Raw genomic sequence first — 19,968 nt, forward strand, 5'->3', positions numbered from 1 at the left:
AGATTGGCCTTCCAGAAGGGCACTGGTCACAGCCCCATTCTTCAGGGTCACCCGGGGCATCAGGGAGCACTGGGTGTGAGCAGCCGTCACGGTTGCCGCTTGCCCTCCTCGCACCCTGCCCTCTCCCTCTCAGGCCCATCCCTGGGTGGCCAGGCCCCCAGTGCTCAGGAGCCTGCCACCTGAACAGACAGGGTCATCACTGCATCTCAACTGAGTCAGTTTGAGGATCTGCTGTTGTTAATTCTGAGTAAATAACTTAGTTCATCCTAGCACTGATGTGGGGAAAAGCAGGATTGTATTTTAGTTCAAGAGGACCAGGACAGCCGTCCCAAGGCCGGGGGTCCCCCGGCCCCACACCCTCCACCCGTGGAGACCTGTGTGGCGTGAAGGCCGTGAGGAGACCACGTTGTCTTCCCAGCTGCGTCCACTCAGAACAAAGCTACACTTGAGGCAACTTAGGTCATCCTGAGGGTGGAGAACAGACACCTTATCTGCAGGTCACACAGGGTTTTAAGTCTTGATGCACCAAACACACAGCAACTCCTCTCCCCCGGGCCTGCACCACCACCTTCTCCAATGCTACCAAATCTAATACACCGCCCTTAATTAAGCTGTCAGCCCCTCCAGAGCCCCTTGTGGAGGGTTTTGGGCTAGGAGGGTGCCTCAGGGTGAGAGATGGGTGAAAAGGAGCAGAAGCAGAGGAAGAGGGAGGGAGCCGTCGGTGGTCCAACACTGCCGGCTGTGGCTCCTGCATTCTAGATCACCCAGCAGAAGTCGCAGCCCTTGTGTAATAAACCACAGCGACATCCACCTCCACGTTGTGTTTTAATAAATAGAGCAGATTCACAGAATAGACCTTAAATCACATTTACAGACACTTCTAGGTCCAAACATGTAGGCGAGAAGCTGCTGCTGCCGGAAGGGATGAGGCCCACATGCACTTAGGCTGGACGGTGGAGCCCAGGATAGCGGGAGGTGTGGGGCACGCACGCCCCCACACCTGGCCCCGCGACTGCGCGCTACGGAATGGCAGGAAGTTGTGCTGCTTTGAGACAAGCTAGAGGAAGGGTTCCTAACGTACTAACCGAGACTCCCATCATCACCCATCAGTCGGAGAACGTCAGCTTCGGAGGAGCATCCGCTGACAGACAAGGGCAGGGGACAGCAAGGAGGAAGCAATACAGGCCATCTCGGAGCGTCCATGCCACGCACCTGCTGCTGGCTTAGTCCAAAAACTTCCTGTTGGCATTTGCACCAAACAAGGCTCCCCGTACTTCGGGCATCATCTGTGAAGAGTGGAGAACTTCTGTGAGGCAGTGTGGCCTGGCACGGACCCACCTGAGCCTCAGCCACAGGGCCAGGCACTTATCCCAGCAGAGGCCGAGAGAGACGTGACAATCACACCTGTGGGCTTCAGGCCACTGCTTAATGGGGACAAAGAGACGTGGCAGAAGTCACCACCATCTGGGGCTTCCGTCATGTTCTGACATGGGCAGAAGTGACGCGCTCGCAACAGACAGAGCACCCATCCTGTGCTGAGCAGACAAGGCAGGCGCGTGTGCTGCAGCGTCCAGTGCCAACTGGAAAACCCCAAGGGCCCAACCTCAGGACAGCAGCTGCCATCCACGTGTGGTCAACGCACCCTTGGCAAGGAAATTTTCAGTTCACCTAGTTTTACAAATTTACCCACAGACCGCACCCCTAAAAAAGGCCCCACACCTGGGACAACTCAACTTTCCTCACCGCTTTCTGCAAACATGGGAACACTTTAAAGAGCCTGGTGCCCTGCAGCAATTCCTCTAATAAGCGACTTGATTTCTGTCACTCGTGCAGGGGTGTAGGGTTCTAGAGCCTTTGTTAAGCAACTCCGCAGTAAAGCATCTCTTAAGCACCTCCTGATCCATCTCACATGTAGTGAGATCCTAGACAGACAAAGCCCTTGTTCTATCCCCAAGCCCACCCTCATATACATGGTGTCACCTCAGCAAATGACACTAAGTGTCCAAACCTCCATTCAAGAAAACGTCCAAAAACGTACAAAGAGCAACAAATCTCAAAGACACCACGTTCTCCTCATCACCTCAAAGTAACCACAGGCCAACCGACAGAAGTGCCCCCACACTCACCTGCTGGGCTATGAGGTCCAGCCGACTTTCGAGTGTGTTGGACACCTTGATCTTGCGGTCCCCATTATAGACCTCAACACCGCCGGCTCTACAAAGAACACAGGAAAGAACCGTGTGTATAGATCTAAGGAAAACAGGCCCTTGAGTAGAGGCCAGTAAACATACACAATCAATTTGAAACTGTAACTCATCCCAAGTGACTATGTGCCAATTTCACTTTGTTAATTCCAACACCTTGTCCCTCCCTTACAGAAAAAGGGGAATTTTGTCCCCATTAGCCAATCAACAGCCCCAGTCCTCATCTGATCCAGGCTCCAGTCAGCTGTCAGCAAACCCCTCAGGGGTGAAGCGTCTCCACTTAATTCTGGAGTAGATGCTGCACCATCCGGGGTATGTACTGTCTGACTTTTCTAAGTGTCCAGACTCAAAACACCGGGAACAGTGGCCCTGACTGGAACCTGCTATTTACCAGACCTCAAACTGCTTGTCGGTTCTATCTCCGCCTGCCACTAATTACCCATCAGCAGAGTGGCTTTGGATCCTGAGCCCTGGGTCAGCTCCGCATAGACGTTACCTCATGGCAGCTGCCAAGAGCTGGAAAGCTACAAGGGAACAGTGCCCTGGCCTCCCTGCCCAGGAGCTCCTGTGGCCAACCCCACTGCGCCCAGTCATCAGTAGAAGCACCACGGATGCTCAGTCCACACCACGGAGTCCACCAGCCAGACGTGACTACTTTCCTGGCCAGAGGGAGCCATCCCCTTTCTCAGCATCTAGTCACACATGGACCGAGCTTCAAGTTCTGGGTACAAAATCTGTTCTGCTTCTTGGCAGGATGAACCATAAGAAGCTGGTTCACAGGAGGAGACCAACAGGCGCTGACAGGAGGCACAGATGAGTGGGGTTACACTGCCTTCCAGCACACTGAGCCCAGCGGACACGAGGAAGGTCCAGCGTGTGGCTATTCACGCAGCCAGAGCCCTTGCATGGTAAAAGCAGAAGCGCTCCTTACATTTCCTCAGGCAGGTAGGCCTCCTGATCGATCTGGACATCAACGTCTCTTTTGGTTGCAACTTTGTACACAGGGATTGCTTTTTGCACCGCAGCCTGGAAAAACAAAAAAACACAGAGGTGTCATCAAAAACTATGCAGGAACCACAGGAGATGTGGGTTCAATCCCTGGGTCGGGAATATCCCCTGGAAGAGGAAACAGCAACCCACTCCAATATTCGTGCCAGGATAATTTCATGAACAGAGGAGCCTGACAGGCTACAGTCCATGGAGTCACAAAGAGTCAGACACGAATGAGCAACTTGAGCACACACATAGAACAGTTATCCTCAAAACCAACAATCTATACAAGCAAAGATATTCCTACTTATTTTTAACAGTCAAATGGTAGAAACCACCCAGGTGTCTAGTCTATAAACACAAATGAGTAAATAAAATGTGGTCCATAGACTCAGCCTTAAAAAAGGAAATTCCAACTCTGGCTATGCCATCAATGAACCTTGAAAGACAATATGCCAAGTGAAGTAAGCCCATCACCAAAGGACAGGCTTTGTGTGATTCCTCTTACAGGGGCACTAGAGCAGCCGCGTGATACAGATCCTACAGGAGCAGGACGCGGCTGCCAGGGGCTCACGGAGATGCTGTTCAGTTTGGAAGATGGAAAGTTCTGGAGAAGGATGGTGGGGACAGTCGCAGAACAGCGAATGTAAAGCACAGAACCGTATGCTTAAAACTGGGAACAACGGTAAATTTAGTGCACTTTTTACCACATTTTAAAAAGGAGTGATCTGGGGGAAGGGGTATAGGGTAGATGGAAGAGGTTCTAACCTGACTGAAGGGAGCACCAGGTATAGGCTCCAGCAAGACACTAACAACATCAGGACGGAGCCTTAGTCTTTGTCTGATCCTATTACCAGTTGCACAGATGTACACATACCCTGAACTCTTCCTATTCCTCAGATCTCAGACAGTGCCACTGCGGAGGGCAGATGCCACTCTGGCGGCACCTGGCCCTAGCAGCTTCACAGTGACGCCCACTAAGGGCGGCCCAGGCCCGGCTTCGGGTCCCTGGCACAGCTCGTTAGTTTACAGTGGAGGTAAGAATGAACACAGTTCCCCACCTGGCAGTTTGCTTTCCTAGGAGACAAGTGACTCGGGGCAGCCACAAACATATTGTGTGTTACAAATGTAGTCATTAAGGGTCTAAGCTCTCTCAACCTTGCCTGACCCTGAGCTACAGGGAAGAACGACCTGAACTGAATAGCTGGCACATAATCAGAGCTGGTGGGCTGGGGGGTTTCTACCCTTCTGCTGCCCCGTGTGCCTGCCATGGCCTTGGTCCTCCCTGGGGCCTAGGTCTCCTCGCCTAAGAGAGAAGCTCCACACAGGTCCCTGGCAGCGATGCTGTGCCGTCCCTTTGCTGGCACCTACTGCCCTCCTCTAGGTGTGGCACAGTATTGAGGCAGCACTAAGCCCTGCTGCTCTGGGAGTATGCCAGTTCTATGTGGCTTTGCCTATCCTCAGCTCCAATCCAGTAGGTACCGTTCTTACTGAATTTTCAGATCATGCTATTACAAGGTCTCCAGGGAGGGAGGAGGGTGTTAACACAGCCGGCAGCTTGATTTCTTTGAGACAGTAAATCAGAGGCTTGGGTACACTGAAGTCAGAATCTCCAATGAGTTAAGACTCTTCCAGTCTCCATGGCTGAGCTGTCATTTCATACCCAACACATTGATCTTTAAAAAGAAAAAGGATTTTTTCAAACTTTACCTTCACCAGAGGGAAATCCTGTTTCCTGCAGCGAACGATCATCCGGGGCTCCAGCAACTGGTACAAACCCTATTAAAGCACAAACAGATGCAATCAGCAAAAACTATAAAATAAAGCAACAGCAAACAGAATGTCTTTATAATCCTCTCAGTGTTGAGGGGAAAGTCCTAAGTTCCCCTAAAGAGGGCCTACACAGCACAATAACATGGAAAGACTCTGGTGTCACAAACCAGATAAATATACACAGTGCTCTAGGGATGGGAACAAAATACAACTAGGTAGAGGACAAATACTGTTATTTAAATAGCTGAGCAGGAAACACAGTTTATACAGCCCGTGGTCTAAACCTCAATACCTAAAACAAGCATTTCAGTGGTGAAATAAAATTAGGAAGGTTTATAGTTGAGGGTTACAGAGAACCAGTAAAAAGGTATCAGTCTCATTCAACCTGCGAGATACCACCATCCTCCCAAGCATCTCTTCCTCGACAAGGCAAGGAGCCAAGATGAGAGCATGCAGGAGCTGCGTGTTCACAAGACGACACAGGAGGGATGCAGCTGGCTTCTCACACTGTTAGTTCTGCAGGTGTGTGGCCGTCTGTGACACATCTGACCTGCAGACTTACCTGGAGGACTAGTCCATCCAGCAGCACTTGGTACCTGGTTGTATCTTTTACCACTTTGCTGAGTCTCTGTTTTGCTTCATTTAGTAGGTCCTACAAAGGGTGGAAAACAAAAAGTTGTCCAAGCACCTGGGTATCCAGCTCAGAACCCACCTGGGGCTGGCCCCAGCTTGTGTCCAATCGGGTCTCACTTTGTGGCTGGGTTTTCCCTCCACAAACGTTCTCTGAGGTGTACAGCAAAGCAGATGCTGTGCTAAGGACAGACACACAGAAGAAGCACTAGCTCGGCTCTCAGGTAGACAATGCTCTAGAAGAGCCCTACTGTCTGACACAGAAGATGAGACACAGACTGGAAAAGCAAGTTCCAACATAAGACAGTCGTGTAAGAGGGTTCTATTTTTTATTTAGAAAAAAAGAGTCTCTGAACAGAGAACAAAGTGTCATCAATGTTTACCTTTAAGGAGGCTGGACTATCAATTTCAATTTTGTGTTAAGTTTGTATTTTCTAATCATCTGTAACGAACACTTTAACAGAAACAGAAATCTCACATGGCTGCAAAGAACACACTGGGAAGTACTCTGTAAGTGATAAGCGTGCACTGCTTTACTGACTAAAAGTGGACCCAGGCAGAGATAATACCCCTCAGTTCCACTGCTCTCCACCCAACACTGTCAGGAACATTCCATCCCAGAAAGTTTTCCACGCATCTACTCTACTGAACACAATCTCTAGAATGATTGTGGGGGATTTAAAGAGGAGAGGGAAGGTACATGCTCACCTAGAGACCAATCAGAATTTGGGAAGTGAGGGTAGAGAGAAGTGGTTCTGTGAGTGAGTTACCCTTGACCCCACCACTTTCCAGGAACCACTGCCAAGCATTTTAAGCCTTCATAATCTAGGAAGCTTATGGCACAAAGATTTACAGCATTTGTGTTATACAACATCTGGCTGAAAGAAACTTCAGCCCCTCCTTACTAAGAGATCCCTCAAGCACGTTTCTTTATGCTAGAATTGACCATCCACACTGGTCAAGCAGGTAAGGGTGGAAAGGGGAGTTTGGAGACAGCCTTACATTATGAGACTCAAGTCAACCTCTAAAGAGCAGTGCAGGCATTTATAATAACCCACTATGAAAAATCTGGAAATGGGTAAATGAGTCTTAACACCGCCCATAACTACAAGCAAGGGCATAGGAAGTTGGAGAAAACTGAAGTCCAGACAAGAAAGCTAAACCCTAACTGAAACTGTATTGTGCTCTATCTAGGGCATTCCTGCCCACTGAACAGAGGTGCCCTCCAGGTGGGGACGGTAAGTCATGAGCAGCAACGTTACTGGCCATCCACACTCCAGTGATACTGATTCTAAACTCACCTTCTGGCTGCAGCTTGACGCCTCATGGAGAGAGGTGTAAGTTACTGTCTTTATCTCTCAGCCTGCAGATCAGTATTTTGAGACTTGTCCACCTGAACCTGCCTCTAGGTTCCTGAAAATTTAGGACTATGCTCCTAGAAATCAAGAAACTAAAACCTGATTATGATGACGACGACAGAACCATGTTTCCTTGGTCCTTCCAGGTGTGAACAGTCAGCTGGCCTTCAATCACAGCACCGGAAATCTCTACTTTAGGGACCAACAAATCAGAATTTTTACAGGTTACTTGTGTTCTTTATCTCCCAACAACAGTACCAGTACCTTACACGGTGTGAGATTCAGGGAGTGACGGGAGGAAACCGTCCGTTGCCTGCTCTGCACGAGGCACTGTATAGGCACTCGTCCTACATGAACCCTCAGGCGTGTGCTCTCCCCATTCTATTAGGGATGGAAGGTTCAGAGAAGCTAAAAAACGCACCCACCAAACAGCAGACAGTGGTGAAGCAGAAACTCACACCTCACAGAGACCCCAAAATTGGGCTCTAACACTGGGAAACATCAGGGCAGGCAGGGGGACGAGGTCACCAGTAGAGAATAACCAAAGGACGAAGCGCTGTGGGCAGCAGAGCTCGCCTGTTGGCTACCGTGTCCTTCCATTTGTTGTCCCCATCCTTTTCTAGCCAACTGCTTGACAAATCCCCTGCCTTCTATGCGCAAGCTGGAAAAATAAAGGTTTTAAAAGAGCAAAATGCACTGAAACATGGACATGTTGCCCTGCTCCCCATCATCTCATAGTTGGGGTTCATTACTGGGGTTTGCTAAACCGAAAAGTACCCAATGGCACAATGTTAGGCTGCAAAGGCCTAAGGAAACAAGTGCTTTAGAACAACTAAATTAGAGCAACATTTATTTTCACAAAATTCTAATCAGCAAAACAAAAGCTCACATTGTGTTCTGAAACGCTGCATGTTACAGAATAACTGCATTTGCCATCTATCAAAATGCTAACAGTTCAACAAAATAAGAAAAAATAGAGAGTTCTGTCCCTGGCATCTTATTCTCCTCCCACGTGACTGCTTCCCCAATGCGTCCTTAGCAACGTCTTGTTTTCCTGGCTGTTAAGCTCGAGGCTTCTCAGGTTGTTGCCTGACAGTGGAATTCTACACCCACAATGGTGATGAGCTCATCCACACACACAGACTGGGCTTGAGAGCCGTCTATATGCCAGCCCCAACCTCTCTCCTAAACTCACCTGGTCTTCTGAAGCCATTCAAATGCCAAGATTCATCACATTCTCCACCTGCTGTTCCTCCTGTATTTCCTATCACCACCTATCCAGGTGCCTTACCTGGTAAGAAAACCTTAAGTCTTTTTCGACTCCTCACAACCTGCAGTCACCAACTCCTACAGACTCCAATCTTTAAGAATCTGTGGACGAGGCCCTGGCCTTCTCTTAATGACCACTGCTGCCATTTGGTCTAGGCTTCTCTGCTTTTTGACCTTCAGATCCAAGTTACACCATAACCTCATTTTCTCTCCCTACATCACCAGTTCTCTTTCTCCAACACAAACCTAATCCTACAGCATACTTCTCAGCACGCTCCTTTAGACACCCTGCAACAAGATTACTCTGGGCTGTTTACGTCCGATGAGAACACCAAAATCTCTGGAAAATGGGGCCTGGAGTTTCCATTTTACAAGGCCCTCCATGAGATCTCCATGCCTATTAAGAGTTAAGAGAAAAGGTCAAAGGATACGTTCCACACTCCTGAGTAGGCATCAAGTCTAACCAAACCCTGGTGTCTCTCTCCAGCCTCAGCTCCTATATTCCCTGCTCTTCCGGACAATTCCATTTCCTGCTCGTGTTGTCAATTCCTGGCTTTGGTTCCTGCTGCTCTCTCCAATTCCGTCTCCAAGCTATGACTGACTCAATTCTTCATGGTCACCCTCAAAAGGCTGTAGTGCAGACACGGTCTTTCATCTCGACTCCTACAGGACTGAGCCACAGAAAACCCTGCAGCCCACACAGCTGCCCCCCTCAAGCGAACCTAGCTAACTAGGAAATGAAAACAGGCAAGTGAAAACTAAAAGATCAAGTTGGCACTGAAGCAGAAAGACATCTGGGTGTAAGAGTTTAAGAAGCAGACCAACTCTGGCTAGTCTGTGCTGCTGTGCTTGTGCTGTGCTCAGTCGTGTCCGACTCTTGGCGACTCCATGGGCTGCAGCCCGCCAGGCTCCTGTGTCCATGGGGAATTCTCGGCGCAAGAATACTGGAGTGGGTTGCCATGCCCTCCTCCAGGGGATCTTCCCAATCCAGGGATTGAACCCAGGTCTCCCACATTGCAGGCGGATTCTTTTATAGTCTGAGCCACCAGGGAAGCCCCTAGCTACTCTGGGGTCCATAATAGGTGTTAAGGGAGTTACTTTTTTTCTCTACTCGAGTATACTTGTGTTCACAATGTTGTGTTAGTTTCTGCTATATGTTAGAGGATTCTGCTAGTTTCTGCTGTTATGTCATAGTGGGTCCTTGCACTTGAGACACCCTGGCAGACATTTCCATCTGGAAGCTTCCTGGTCCCTCTAAATAGGTCCAAAGTGATCTGATTGTTGTTCTTAAAAGAGTCCGCTCTCCTGACTTCCTATTTCATTAATGGAACCACCACTCTTCTAGGCAGCCAGGCCTGAAATTCAGGATTTTGCATCAGTCTTAGAGGAGGCGGTGGAAGATCAACCCACAGCCAACGTCCAGAGTGTCCTCCTACAAAACGCATCAACACTGACAACCCACTCAGTCCTTGCTGCCATCACACTAGTCATGTGACAAGACCAACACCTTACCAACGCCTTAAGAGATTTGTGTTTCCAGTTTTATATTTCCAGTTTTACAGCTTTTCCACATTGGGCCTATTCGTTTACATTTATTCCTAATTAGTTACTGCTGGCATGTGGAAAACTATCAGTTTCTGTATCTTGTCTTTGTAGCCAGTCACCATTTGAACTAATCACTAGTTCTTAGTGTTTTTCGGGTGTTGTATTTTTTTAGTATATAATCGTAGCATCACAACAGTAAGTTTCTTCCTTCCCAATATTTACCTCTCTCTCCGTTTGTTAAGAAACCTAGGGCCTCCGTGACTGGTTTCTGAATTTCCCTTTTTTGGTCATGCCATGCGGTTTGCAGGTTCTCAGCTCCCCGACAGGAGATTGAACCTGTGCCCCCTGCAGTGGAAGTCCAGAGACCTAACCACTGGACCAACAGGGAAGCCCCTGGTTTCTGAATTAATTCAAATTCCTTCAGGCCGCCTGACCTAAGTGTATGTTTCTGCCCTGTCCTTTGGATGACAACACTCTCCAGATGGTTCTGCGTCTAACCTCTTCCCTGTTAAATTTAGTCTATATACTTATGAACTTATATCATGAATCCTATATATGATATTCTTCATAAAATAAAATGAAAACTTCAACACCCTTCTACTGAAAGCACTCAAAAGCTCCTCACGTGCACTCAGGGGCCCTATGTTACTCCATTCAGGCTTTCCCGCCTCAAGTCCCCATCACCCTCAGACACTCTACGGTCCTCCATCATGAGTCATGTGACCCAGAAGAGTCTGTATGTTGTCAGAGCAGTGAGTCCTTGAAAATGGGACCTGTATGTTACCCATTTCTTTATTACATTATCTACTGTAGTGATTTGCTAACCAAAGGTTTTCTCTCTAAAAATCATTAATCAAGTCCTTAATCCAATATGAACTAGTGAATTCTCGATAATAGACAAACATTTTATAATACTATAACTAAAGGGACCAATTACTCACTGTGATAAGGTCATCTCTCGCTCTGAGGACTTTGAGCCTCGCTTGATTCATCAAATTGGACATCTGACTGCAAAAGGCATGGAAAAGTATCATCACTAGAACTGCAGAGAAAAAAATGTACACCCTTCTCCAGATACGCAAATACATTTCTCTGTATGGACCCAAACAGAACTCCTTGAAATATATGCAATGCTTTATACCCACCTATTCTCAAATACTACGAAATATTTATTGAGTGCTTACCAAGTGGCAAGACTATCAGTTATTTCAGCTGTATCTTTCAGTAATCCAGTGAGGCTTCCATGTTCCCAAGTGAGGAAAGGGAAGTTAAGCAATGTGACCGAGGTTAGATAAGCAGTGAGTGGTCCAGATAAAACCAGAACCTGTATCTGCCGACCCCAGTGCACCTGCTGGACCCTTTCAGCCCAGTGATTTTCAAAGCTCACATTTTCTTCTGCTGCTCAATCTGCTTTTCTTTCTTCTCATAATATTCCATAATCTTCAGTCTTTGGGTTTGCACAAGACGACCTTTCTCAATGTTGAACTCTTCTTCTGCCTACCAAGAAATTAATTATTATTATTTCATTATACAGATTTGACGATTTTAAGCTGCTGGTGACCAGGGTATTCGCTTAAATTCACTTTATTCTGTATCTAAAATGAAAAAGTGTTATGACTCATCTTCAAAGATTACTCCTCATTCCTTTTGTTCAAAAGGAAAGATCAGTGATTTTGATCATAAATGAAGCCAAAGAGTAAAAATTTAATCAAGGATAATAATACCCACAAACAAATTTACAAAGTACACAATCAGAAGATTCTGTATATGAAAAAGATACAGAATTTGGAGTCAGAAGATCTGAGTTACTGTCTAAAATATTTGGTCAAGTAATCTAAGTGTCTTCCCTCATAAAATAAAAAAATAAATAGTATTCTTTCCTTGTTCAAAATCTAATAGTCCTTTTAAAATGATACACTATATAAATTTATTAGTTTTTTAGTGTTAATTATTGAGTAGTCACTTTCTTTTCTTAATCTGAAGTAAATTTTTTTTTTTTGAGCAGTCACTTTTTACAAAGGCTGTCTCAGTGTGTCAACTGTCTGTGATTTTCAGGCAGTAAGAAAGTATGACTTTGGAAGTTAGCTGAAGCTACTCACTCACATATTTAGTGTTTTGCACAGCTACCGGAGCCTTCATGTTCTAAAATAAATGCCTAACAGCTTATTACGACACCTGTCACATGAAATAAGTACGGATGATGGCGTCATAGGAGATAAGACTACTTTAAAATAAAAATGCAATTGGCAGCTGAAACATAAGCGCTAATATGTATCCCAGAGAGAAATAAGGAAACTAGTTATACAAGAAACTGCAGCACTCAGATGGTCATCAAAACAATATTAAACATGCAACAAGGCTATAGTGTGCAGCACAGGGAAATATAGGCTTTATCTGTACTCCTAGAGAATAAATTAAAAGAACCATGAAAATTCAGTATTAAATGGTATATTCTGGCCTATTTTGATTATACCTAGAGAAAACAACAATTTTACATAACGTATAGACATACTATGCAACTCAAAATTGCTCTGTTAAGCAATGTTATTCAGTACTAATTAGGAAAGCAAGACCATATAAACTCTGGTAACTTCTTTAACCTAGGCAGTAGAATCTCACCTTTGCATCAATTTCTTCTGCTTTCTCATTGGCTTCTTGTTCAATAAAAGCCATCATGTGCTTAATCTAGAAGAAGAAAAAGGTTATTTCATTTTGAATGACAAGAAAATATATCTTTTCTGATTCATTCAACAATCATTTACTGAAGCGCGTTTCCCTTCTTAGGTAATGTTGCAATGTTGTAACAAATCCAATATAGACTTTGAAAATGGTCCAAATCCACAAAATCCCACAAACTCTTTAATAGGAAATAAATACAGTTTATAAATGCTAAAAGACACTGGCCTCCAGAGGTAAACCCTGATTCAAGCCTGCATTATCTGCCTTTATCACTCCTGCTGGACCCTCTGCTACTAGATCTGACTAGATCAGCACAGCCTAGAGCAAAACACTCATTTTAACCTCCATGAGAGAAGCCCGTTTACAGTCAACAGGAACACACCGTGCCTCTGGGAGTTCCGACAGGAGAAAGTCACCTGCTTCAGGACATTTAACTCCGCCCCAAGACAGAAAAATCTGCCTTAAATTACACTTTTCTTCTTCCTGCTAAATCTACTCGGTTTTACCCTTTTGCAGTCAGATTCCTTTAGAGATTTGCTGAAATAAATGACCATACTCCTCAGACAGGAAAAGCAACATGGACAAATACTTGAATACAGGGGGGTAAGGAATCTGGACACCCAGGATTTCTACGCGTCTGGTCTGCGCTTGGTGCTCAGCCCGGTCACTGTTGAGAATTACGGGCAGCGCAGGCGTCGCCCTGATGGAGACTCCAAGGAGCGTGTAGGGGTACAGGCCATACATTTCTTCACTCTTACCGTTTTACAGAAACAAAAGATGCCTTTGGTTTTCACCACGGTTTTACCTTTATAAGGTATTCTTCCTGGGGAACCCTTAGTTCTCGCTCTATCCTAATCAGGGGGCAGAGGGCCGGGGCGTGACCACTACTAGGCAGTGTGGAGGGCAGCGCGTCCTTTCCCACAGCGACGCACAGACACCGCACGGCTGATGCTCACGCCCGCACGGCACCTGGTATAGACGCCTTAACTTTCCCCACAGACGCTGTTCTTGCCGCCTTCTGTGATCAGCCGAAGATGCACTTAAAGGAGACACTCCGCCCTTCTGAGCGCTGATTAGATAACGAATAAAAGCAAAGACGTTTCCGAGGAAATGGAAATTTCCAAGGAAGAAACAACGAATTCCTCGCGTAACAAGACTCACAAGATGGTGAGTAAGCGTTAGTCAGGGTTTTCCTACAAACTTCAGAAGGAAGGGGCCGACTTCCCTAAAAACCGTGGCCTGAGGATCCTTCCCCGAAGGCTGGGCCTGGACGCTCAACGCCAGCCCACCCCGCGAAAGACGAGGCGCCGAGCCAGCGCCGCGACCCCAGGGCCAGCCCCGACCCGCACAGCCCCGCGGCACGCCCACCGCCGACGCCCGGCAGCTGAGGCCGGGCCCCAGGAACCGGGGAGGCCTGGCCGACGAGGCCGCCGCGGGGACCCTCCAGGCCGGGGATGCGCCCGCCTGCCTCCTGGAGCCAAGCTTGGCGCTCACCTGCTTCTGCACATCGGCATCGCTGAGGGCCATGGCGGCAAGCGACGTGCGGCGGCGGACGACCGGCCGGAGCTCAGGCCTGACACCGGAGACGGGCGAACGGCACACGAAAGCCGGCGGAGGTCCCCGCCTCCTCGGTTTTGTGAGCTCGACTTCCGGTTCCTGCACAGGACGCCAGGCAGCCCAGCCAGTGGCGAGAGAGCAGCCCGGAAGTCCTGCCCCGCCCCCGTCGCCGACTCGTGACCCCTTCACGGGCTTTTCTCTAGCAGCCGGCTTGGGGGTCGGGTACAGGGTTCTGCTTTAGGCTTCTGACTGTTTACTGAGCATTGTCGACTGTGTTCTTTAAAAACGTTTATTTCTGCCAGCCAGAGTTTATTTTACTGTCCTAGCCCTAATGGAAGCAAAAGCGTCTGTATTTTACGTATTAACAGGTTTTTAGAGGAGCTTTTCGGAGAAGGGAATGGCAACCCACCCCTGTATGCTTGCCTGGAGAATTCCATGGACAGAGAAGTCCGTGGGATCGCAAAGAGTCGGACCCGACTGAGCGACTAATAAACACACACACCCACAGAGGAGCTTTAGATTTACAGAAAATTGAGCGCCCATAAAAACTGGTTCCCATAATAGTAGCCTTTTGCCTTCCTGGGGTACATTATGTAATTCATGAGCCAACGCTGATGTGTGGACAAAAGCCTTCGGCTTAATCAATTTCCTTAGATTCCCCGTGTTGCAGATATTCAGCCTCTTCACTGGTGCCAGACTAAATCTCAGAGATAGTGTGGGGTTTATTTTTTTTTTGCATGGAGTAAAAAACTATTTTTATTGCTTTGCCAGGGAAGGAGGGGGCCACAGCAGGCTAATGCCTTCAAAACTGTCTTGCCCTGGAATGGGTAGTGAGTAGTCTTACAGTGTTCAAGCAGAAGCGTGTTATCAGCCCGTGGACATTGTTCTGATTGGGTGAAGGCTGGAAGTCAGCATTCTCAATCTTCTGGTTTCAACTTGTCTGGGGTCAGTTAGAATTGGACATGAAACAACAGACTGGTTCCAAATTGGGAAAGGAGTATGTCAAGGCTGCATATTGTCACCCTGCCTATTATTTAACTTACATGCAGAGTACATTGGAGAGCCTAAGCTACTCCATCTTGTACAAGAACTCCATTCTGTAAATTCCAGGCAAAAAGACTTAGACTTTGTATATTACCCAACCTTGCCCCACTGCCCACGAGCCAACCGACCTTCAGGTTAAACCTCCTGACTTTACGTTCAGGAACTTGTGATTTACCTTGAAAGTAAAAGCCAGTCAGGAATCAACACACAACCCTATAGAAGAAGGTAACCAATCAGATGTCCTTCAGCCTGAAAATCCCCCTTTACCTGAATATTCCCTATATAAGCAATGTAACCCAAGACTCGGGGCTCCTCCCTATAGCCGCTGTGTCGGTATTGGTGGGAGCCCCAGCTCAAGCTTCATAATAAAAACTCTCTTGCTTTTGTATCGGGTATCAGCTCCCTGGTGGTCATTGGGAGATTTTGTGACTTGGGCATAACAACATCACGCGAAATGCCAGGCTGAATGAAGTATAAGCTGGAATCAAGATTGCCAGGAGAAATATCAATAACCTCAGATATGCAGATGACACCACCCTTATGGCAGAAAGTGAAGAAGAACTAAAGAGCCTCTTTTTTTTTTTTTTTAAAGAGCCTCTTGACGAAAGTGAAAGAGAGTGAGAGCGAAATGAGAATGAATGAGACAGAAAAAGTTGACTTAAAAGAACATTCAAAAAAGGAAGATCATGGCATCCGGTCCCATCACTCCATGGCAAATAGATGGAGAAACAGTGGAAACAGTGAGAGACTTTAATTTTCTTGGGCTCCAAAATCACTGCAGATAGTGACTGCAGCCATGAAATTAAAACATGCTTGCTCCTTGGAAGAAAAGCTATGACCAACCTAGACAGCACATTAAAAAGCAGAGACATTACTGTGCTGACAAAGGTCTGTCTAGTCAAAGCTGTGTTTTTTCCAGTAGTCATGTATGGATGTGAGCATTGGACTATATAGACAGCTGAGTGCCAAAGAATTGATGTTTCTGAACTCTGGTGTTGGAGAAGATTCTTGAGAGTCCCTTGGACTGCAAGGATATCAAACAAAGTCAGTCCTAAATATTCAATGGAAGGACTGATGCTGAAGCTCCAATACTTTGGCCACCTGATGCAAAGAACTGACTCATTGGAAAAGACCCTGATGCTGGAAGGATTGAAGGCAGGAGGAGAAGGGGACGACAGAGGATGAGATGGTTGGATGGCATCACTGACTCAATGGAGATAAGTTTGAGTAAGCTCCGGGAGTTGGTGATGGACAGGGAAGCCTGGTGTGCTGCAGTCCATGGGCTCGCAGAGTCGTACTTGACTGAGTGACTGAACTGAACTTGGGTCAATGTGCTTATGGGCCTCATAATGTTAACTTCTTCCACCTAGTGAGGGTCTCAGTATCTGCAAAACAGCTCAAAGGACAGCTCAGAATATTATCTATAGCTCCTAAAGAACTAAAGGTCCTTGACTTTGTTTAATGGCTGAAGTATTGTTATTTTATCTTGCCTATTTTCCTTTCTTTCTGCATTTTCTCATTAAAATTTTTAAATTTATTTTTGGGTGTACTGGACCTTTGCTGCTACATGCACAGCTTCCCAGGTGGTACTAGTGGCAAAGACTGTGTGCCAATGCAGGAGATGCAAGACTAGGTCAGGAGGAGATGGTCTTCACTCATTTGGATTACAATCCCTCTTCCCGTTTTTTATTTTTGGCCACACCATGCAGCATGCAGAGCCTCCCTGACCAGGATGGAACCCATGCTCCCTGTAGTGGAAGCATGGAGTCCTAACCACTGGACCTCCAGGGAAGTCCTCCTGTTTATTTTTACAATGTTGTGCAAATACGTGGTGCTGAGGAGTGAGAATAGCAAACTAATATATGTCTTGGTACTTCCATGGTGGTTCAGTGACTAAGACTCTGCACTCCTAATGAAGGGGGCCTGGGTTCAACCCCTGGTAAGGGAACTAGATCCCACATGCTGCAATTTAAAAAAAAATCCCGAGTGCCACAACCAAGACCAATCAAATAAATATTAAAAAAAAAAAAACCCACACAAAAAAACCCCCTGCTACTGCTGCTGCTGTCGCTTCAGTCGTGTCTGACCTTGTGCAACCCCATGGAGGGCAGCCCACCAGGCTCCTCTGTCCCTGGGATTCTCTAGGCAAGAACACTGGAGTGGGTTGCCATTTCCTAAGTACATGTCTAATCGCGTATGAAATTAATGTCTGGGACAGATGTGGCACTATCCAGATAAGTGTGCTTTTGATTTCTGGAAAACAGTGTGCTGATTTTTATGATTTATTATTATTCTAAGACATTAAAAAATACAGAAAAGTACAAAGAATAATTCAAATGTACATGTACCACCATCAAGTTGAGAATCAGCATTTGTCACATTTGCCTTAGGGCTTCTCTTTGTAAATAAAAGATACAGATACACTTAACATTCCGTTTTGTGCACCTCCCCCCCTCCCCATAAGAACCAGGTTAAGTTCACAGAGTGAAGCAGAAGTGAAAGTTACTAGGAGTAACACACCAAAATTAACTAGTTGGTGGTTTTCCAAATCCAATTTCCTCCTATATTAGCTTAGGTCTTATGAAGAAGTTTTATTAAAACAGCTTTTCAGACAAATTCCAAAAATCCCATTCCCAGATAAGCCTATTTATTTATGTGCTGTCTTGTCTGATTCTTTGTGGTCCTACGGACTGTAGCCTGCCAGGCTCCTCTGCCCATGGCATTTTCCAGGCAAGAATACTGGAGTGGATTGTCATTTCCTCCTCCAGGGGATCTTCCCGACCCAGTGGTTGAACCCACGTCTCTTTTGTCTCCTGCATTGACAGGTGGGTTCTTTACCTTATGGCTTCACCCAAATTGCTGACCTAAATTCCTTTCAGGTTAGTCACTTAGAGATGGTTGATATGCTCCTTGTCTAACCTGCTCCCAAGCTAAGGCCTCAGTCTGTGGTTTATCTGTAAATTTAGTCACCAGAATAGACAGACTTCAGTTTGTCTGCTGGGGAGGACACACACACACAGAAACTAAGGTCATCTGTCTTTGAATGTTGAGGAATTAACTTTAAAAAGAAAAAAATGATGGCAGAAAGTAGTGAAAGTCTAACTTAGGTGCTTACATTTTTGCGCCCCTTCCAACCAGTCATCCGCATGGCACAAAGTAATGACCTGTAACCACTCCCCAATTTATAACCTCCTGTGGCTCCCATGTGCTCTTGGGAGCTGCCTGAACCGGCCCTGCCTCTTCACTGATCTTATCACTCCTCTTCCCTTCTCATCAGTTCAGAGCTTTACTGGTTTGTTCTCAAGCTTTTCACCTGAGAAAATCTTTTCCTGCACTTGCCCCTTGGCTTGTTTATCAGTCTTCAGGTCTCAAAACATCCCCTTCTTAGAGAGAGCTTTCCATCAACACCCTCTCCCCATACTTTTCTACTCCTGTCCCTTGTTTACTTCAGGATACACCACAATTATAAGCTCCCCCCCCCTTTTATTTCTATGTTTTTATCTGGTTTTTCAACGAAAGTGTCAGCTTCACAACAGAGACAATGTCATGGTTTTTCCTGGCATCCAGCACACGCCACGGCCTGATAATAGTAGGCATTCAATAAACTGATGAACAAGAATAAATAAAGTGAATGTAATTAGAGTTTAGATTTTATAATCACATCAGGCTACAGTCTAGGACTCTGTGTCACTTAAAATCTGTTGGGAAAAAACCCCAAAACCTCTGAAAATCATGAACTGCTTGTGATTAAAGTAATTTCTGTAAAAGAATGACATTATTTTACCACTGTTTGCTGAAAAGACTATCCCTTCCCCCACTGGTCTCTGCTGCAAAGCAATGAAAGACCATTCTGACCTTTCAATTCCATTGGCCTATGTGCTATCCTTGTATACATTCAAAAACTTTTTAGAAAAGGGGTGAAAACAAACCCTAGAGCTGAAAACAGTCCAAAATTTACCTTACCATATATCAAATTGGCAACCTACTACACAGAATTATTTTACATGACTTTTTAAAATTTACATAGAATGAACTGCATATGATTTCGGACACAGGAGCAGTAAGCAGCAGTGAGCAGAAACAAAGGTCCTAACCACTGGAAAACAGGGACTAACTAACTAGTTAAGAATGAATTCAGGCGAGGAAGGTAAAAAGTTTATTGAAAAGAAAAGTACACAGGGAAAGGCACACAGGGGAACTCAGAGAGAGAATGACATGTCTTTGGTTAAGTTTAAATCCTTTATAAGGTGGCAGTTTTCTGGGTCTTTGTCTTCCCTCAGGCTGATCATCTCGTTTGTCCCCTCAGGTTGATTTGTTTCTGGACCCTCCCCTGGGGTTCGCACGCACACCTTGGGCAAGACTGATCTCAAAGTGAAGGCTTCTGGGAGAAGCAAGACTCATTATGGCCTAGAATTATCCCTTGACTTTTTACCCCAAGGAGCCTTTCTGGTGTATCACTTGTCCCCAAAATACAGGAGAGGCAGAGATCTCTTAATCTTTTACTGAAACAGGGTTTTGACCTTCTTTATCCTTGCCATATTATTACCCTGATTATTGCTATGACTGTTGTTACTTCCATTTTGGAGGGCAAACAGGAGGCTGATTGTAAATTCCTCAACTGGAGCCCACCTATCTCTTGTCTCAGGGAAGACAAACAGGAGACTAGTTTTAAGTATGTAATCTGAAGCCCACTTCTGCCTGCCTCATGAAATGCAAATAGGAGGCCGTTGTAAACGTCAACCTGGAGCCCATCTATCTCCTTCCTCACATAGACTTATGAAGTACAATTAGATGCGTCCTGACACCTGTGTGACCACTATACTATAAAGACTCTTTTCATCACCCTAGTGAAAGCTCTTTTCTAGTCAATCCCACACTCTGAGGCAACAGTGATGATTTCTTTTTAATCAATTAACCAC

The 19,968-nt window shown here is 46.1% G+C and overlaps 1 protein-coding gene across 1 annotated transcript; it reads right to left on the reverse strand.

Moving 5' to 3' along the window:
• Positions 1 to 806: 806 nt before the first annotated feature.
• Positions 807 to 15,398, reverse strand: ATP6V1E1 (ATPase H+ transporting V1 subunit E1). Its single transcript, XM_069585954.1, has 9 exons — positions 13,943 to 15,398; positions 12,389 to 12,454; positions 11,157 to 11,266; positions 10,711 to 10,777; positions 5,530 to 5,619; positions 4,905 to 4,973; positions 3,136 to 3,230; positions 2,127 to 2,214; positions 807 to 1,286 (listed from the first exon to the last, which is right to left on the reverse strand). The coding sequence occupies exons 1-9, from the start codon at positions 13,973 to 13,975 to the stop codon at positions 1,224 to 1,226; spliced, it is 681 nt and encodes a 226-aa protein (XP_069442055.1). The 5' UTR covers positions 13,976 to 15,398; the 3' UTR covers positions 807 to 1,223.
• Positions 15,399 to 19,968: the final 4,570 nt, after the last annotated feature.

The sequence above is a fragment of the Ovis canadensis genome, chromosome 3, assembly GCF_042477335.2.
Source record: "Ovis canadensis isolate MfBH-ARS-UI-01 breed Bighorn chromosome 3, ARS-UI_OviCan_v2, whole genome shotgun sequence".
Classification (NCBI taxonomy): Eukaryota; Metazoa; Chordata; class Mammalia; order Artiodactyla; family Bovidae; genus Ovis; species Ovis canadensis.

Coding starts and splice junctions, on each gene's coding strand:
- ATP6V1E1 (XM_069585954.1), bottom strand. CDS start 13,975: ATGGCCCTCAGCGATGCCGATGTGCAGAAGCAG. Junction 10,778..11,156: donor ATTGAGCAGCAGAAGAAAAT/GTGAGCTTTGAA, acceptor TGCCTTTTGCAG/TCAGATGTCCAATTTGATGA. Junction 5,620..10,710: donor CGAGAGATGACCTTATCACA/GTGAGTAATTGG, acceptor CACCCTTTGTAG/GACCTACTAAATGAAGCAAA.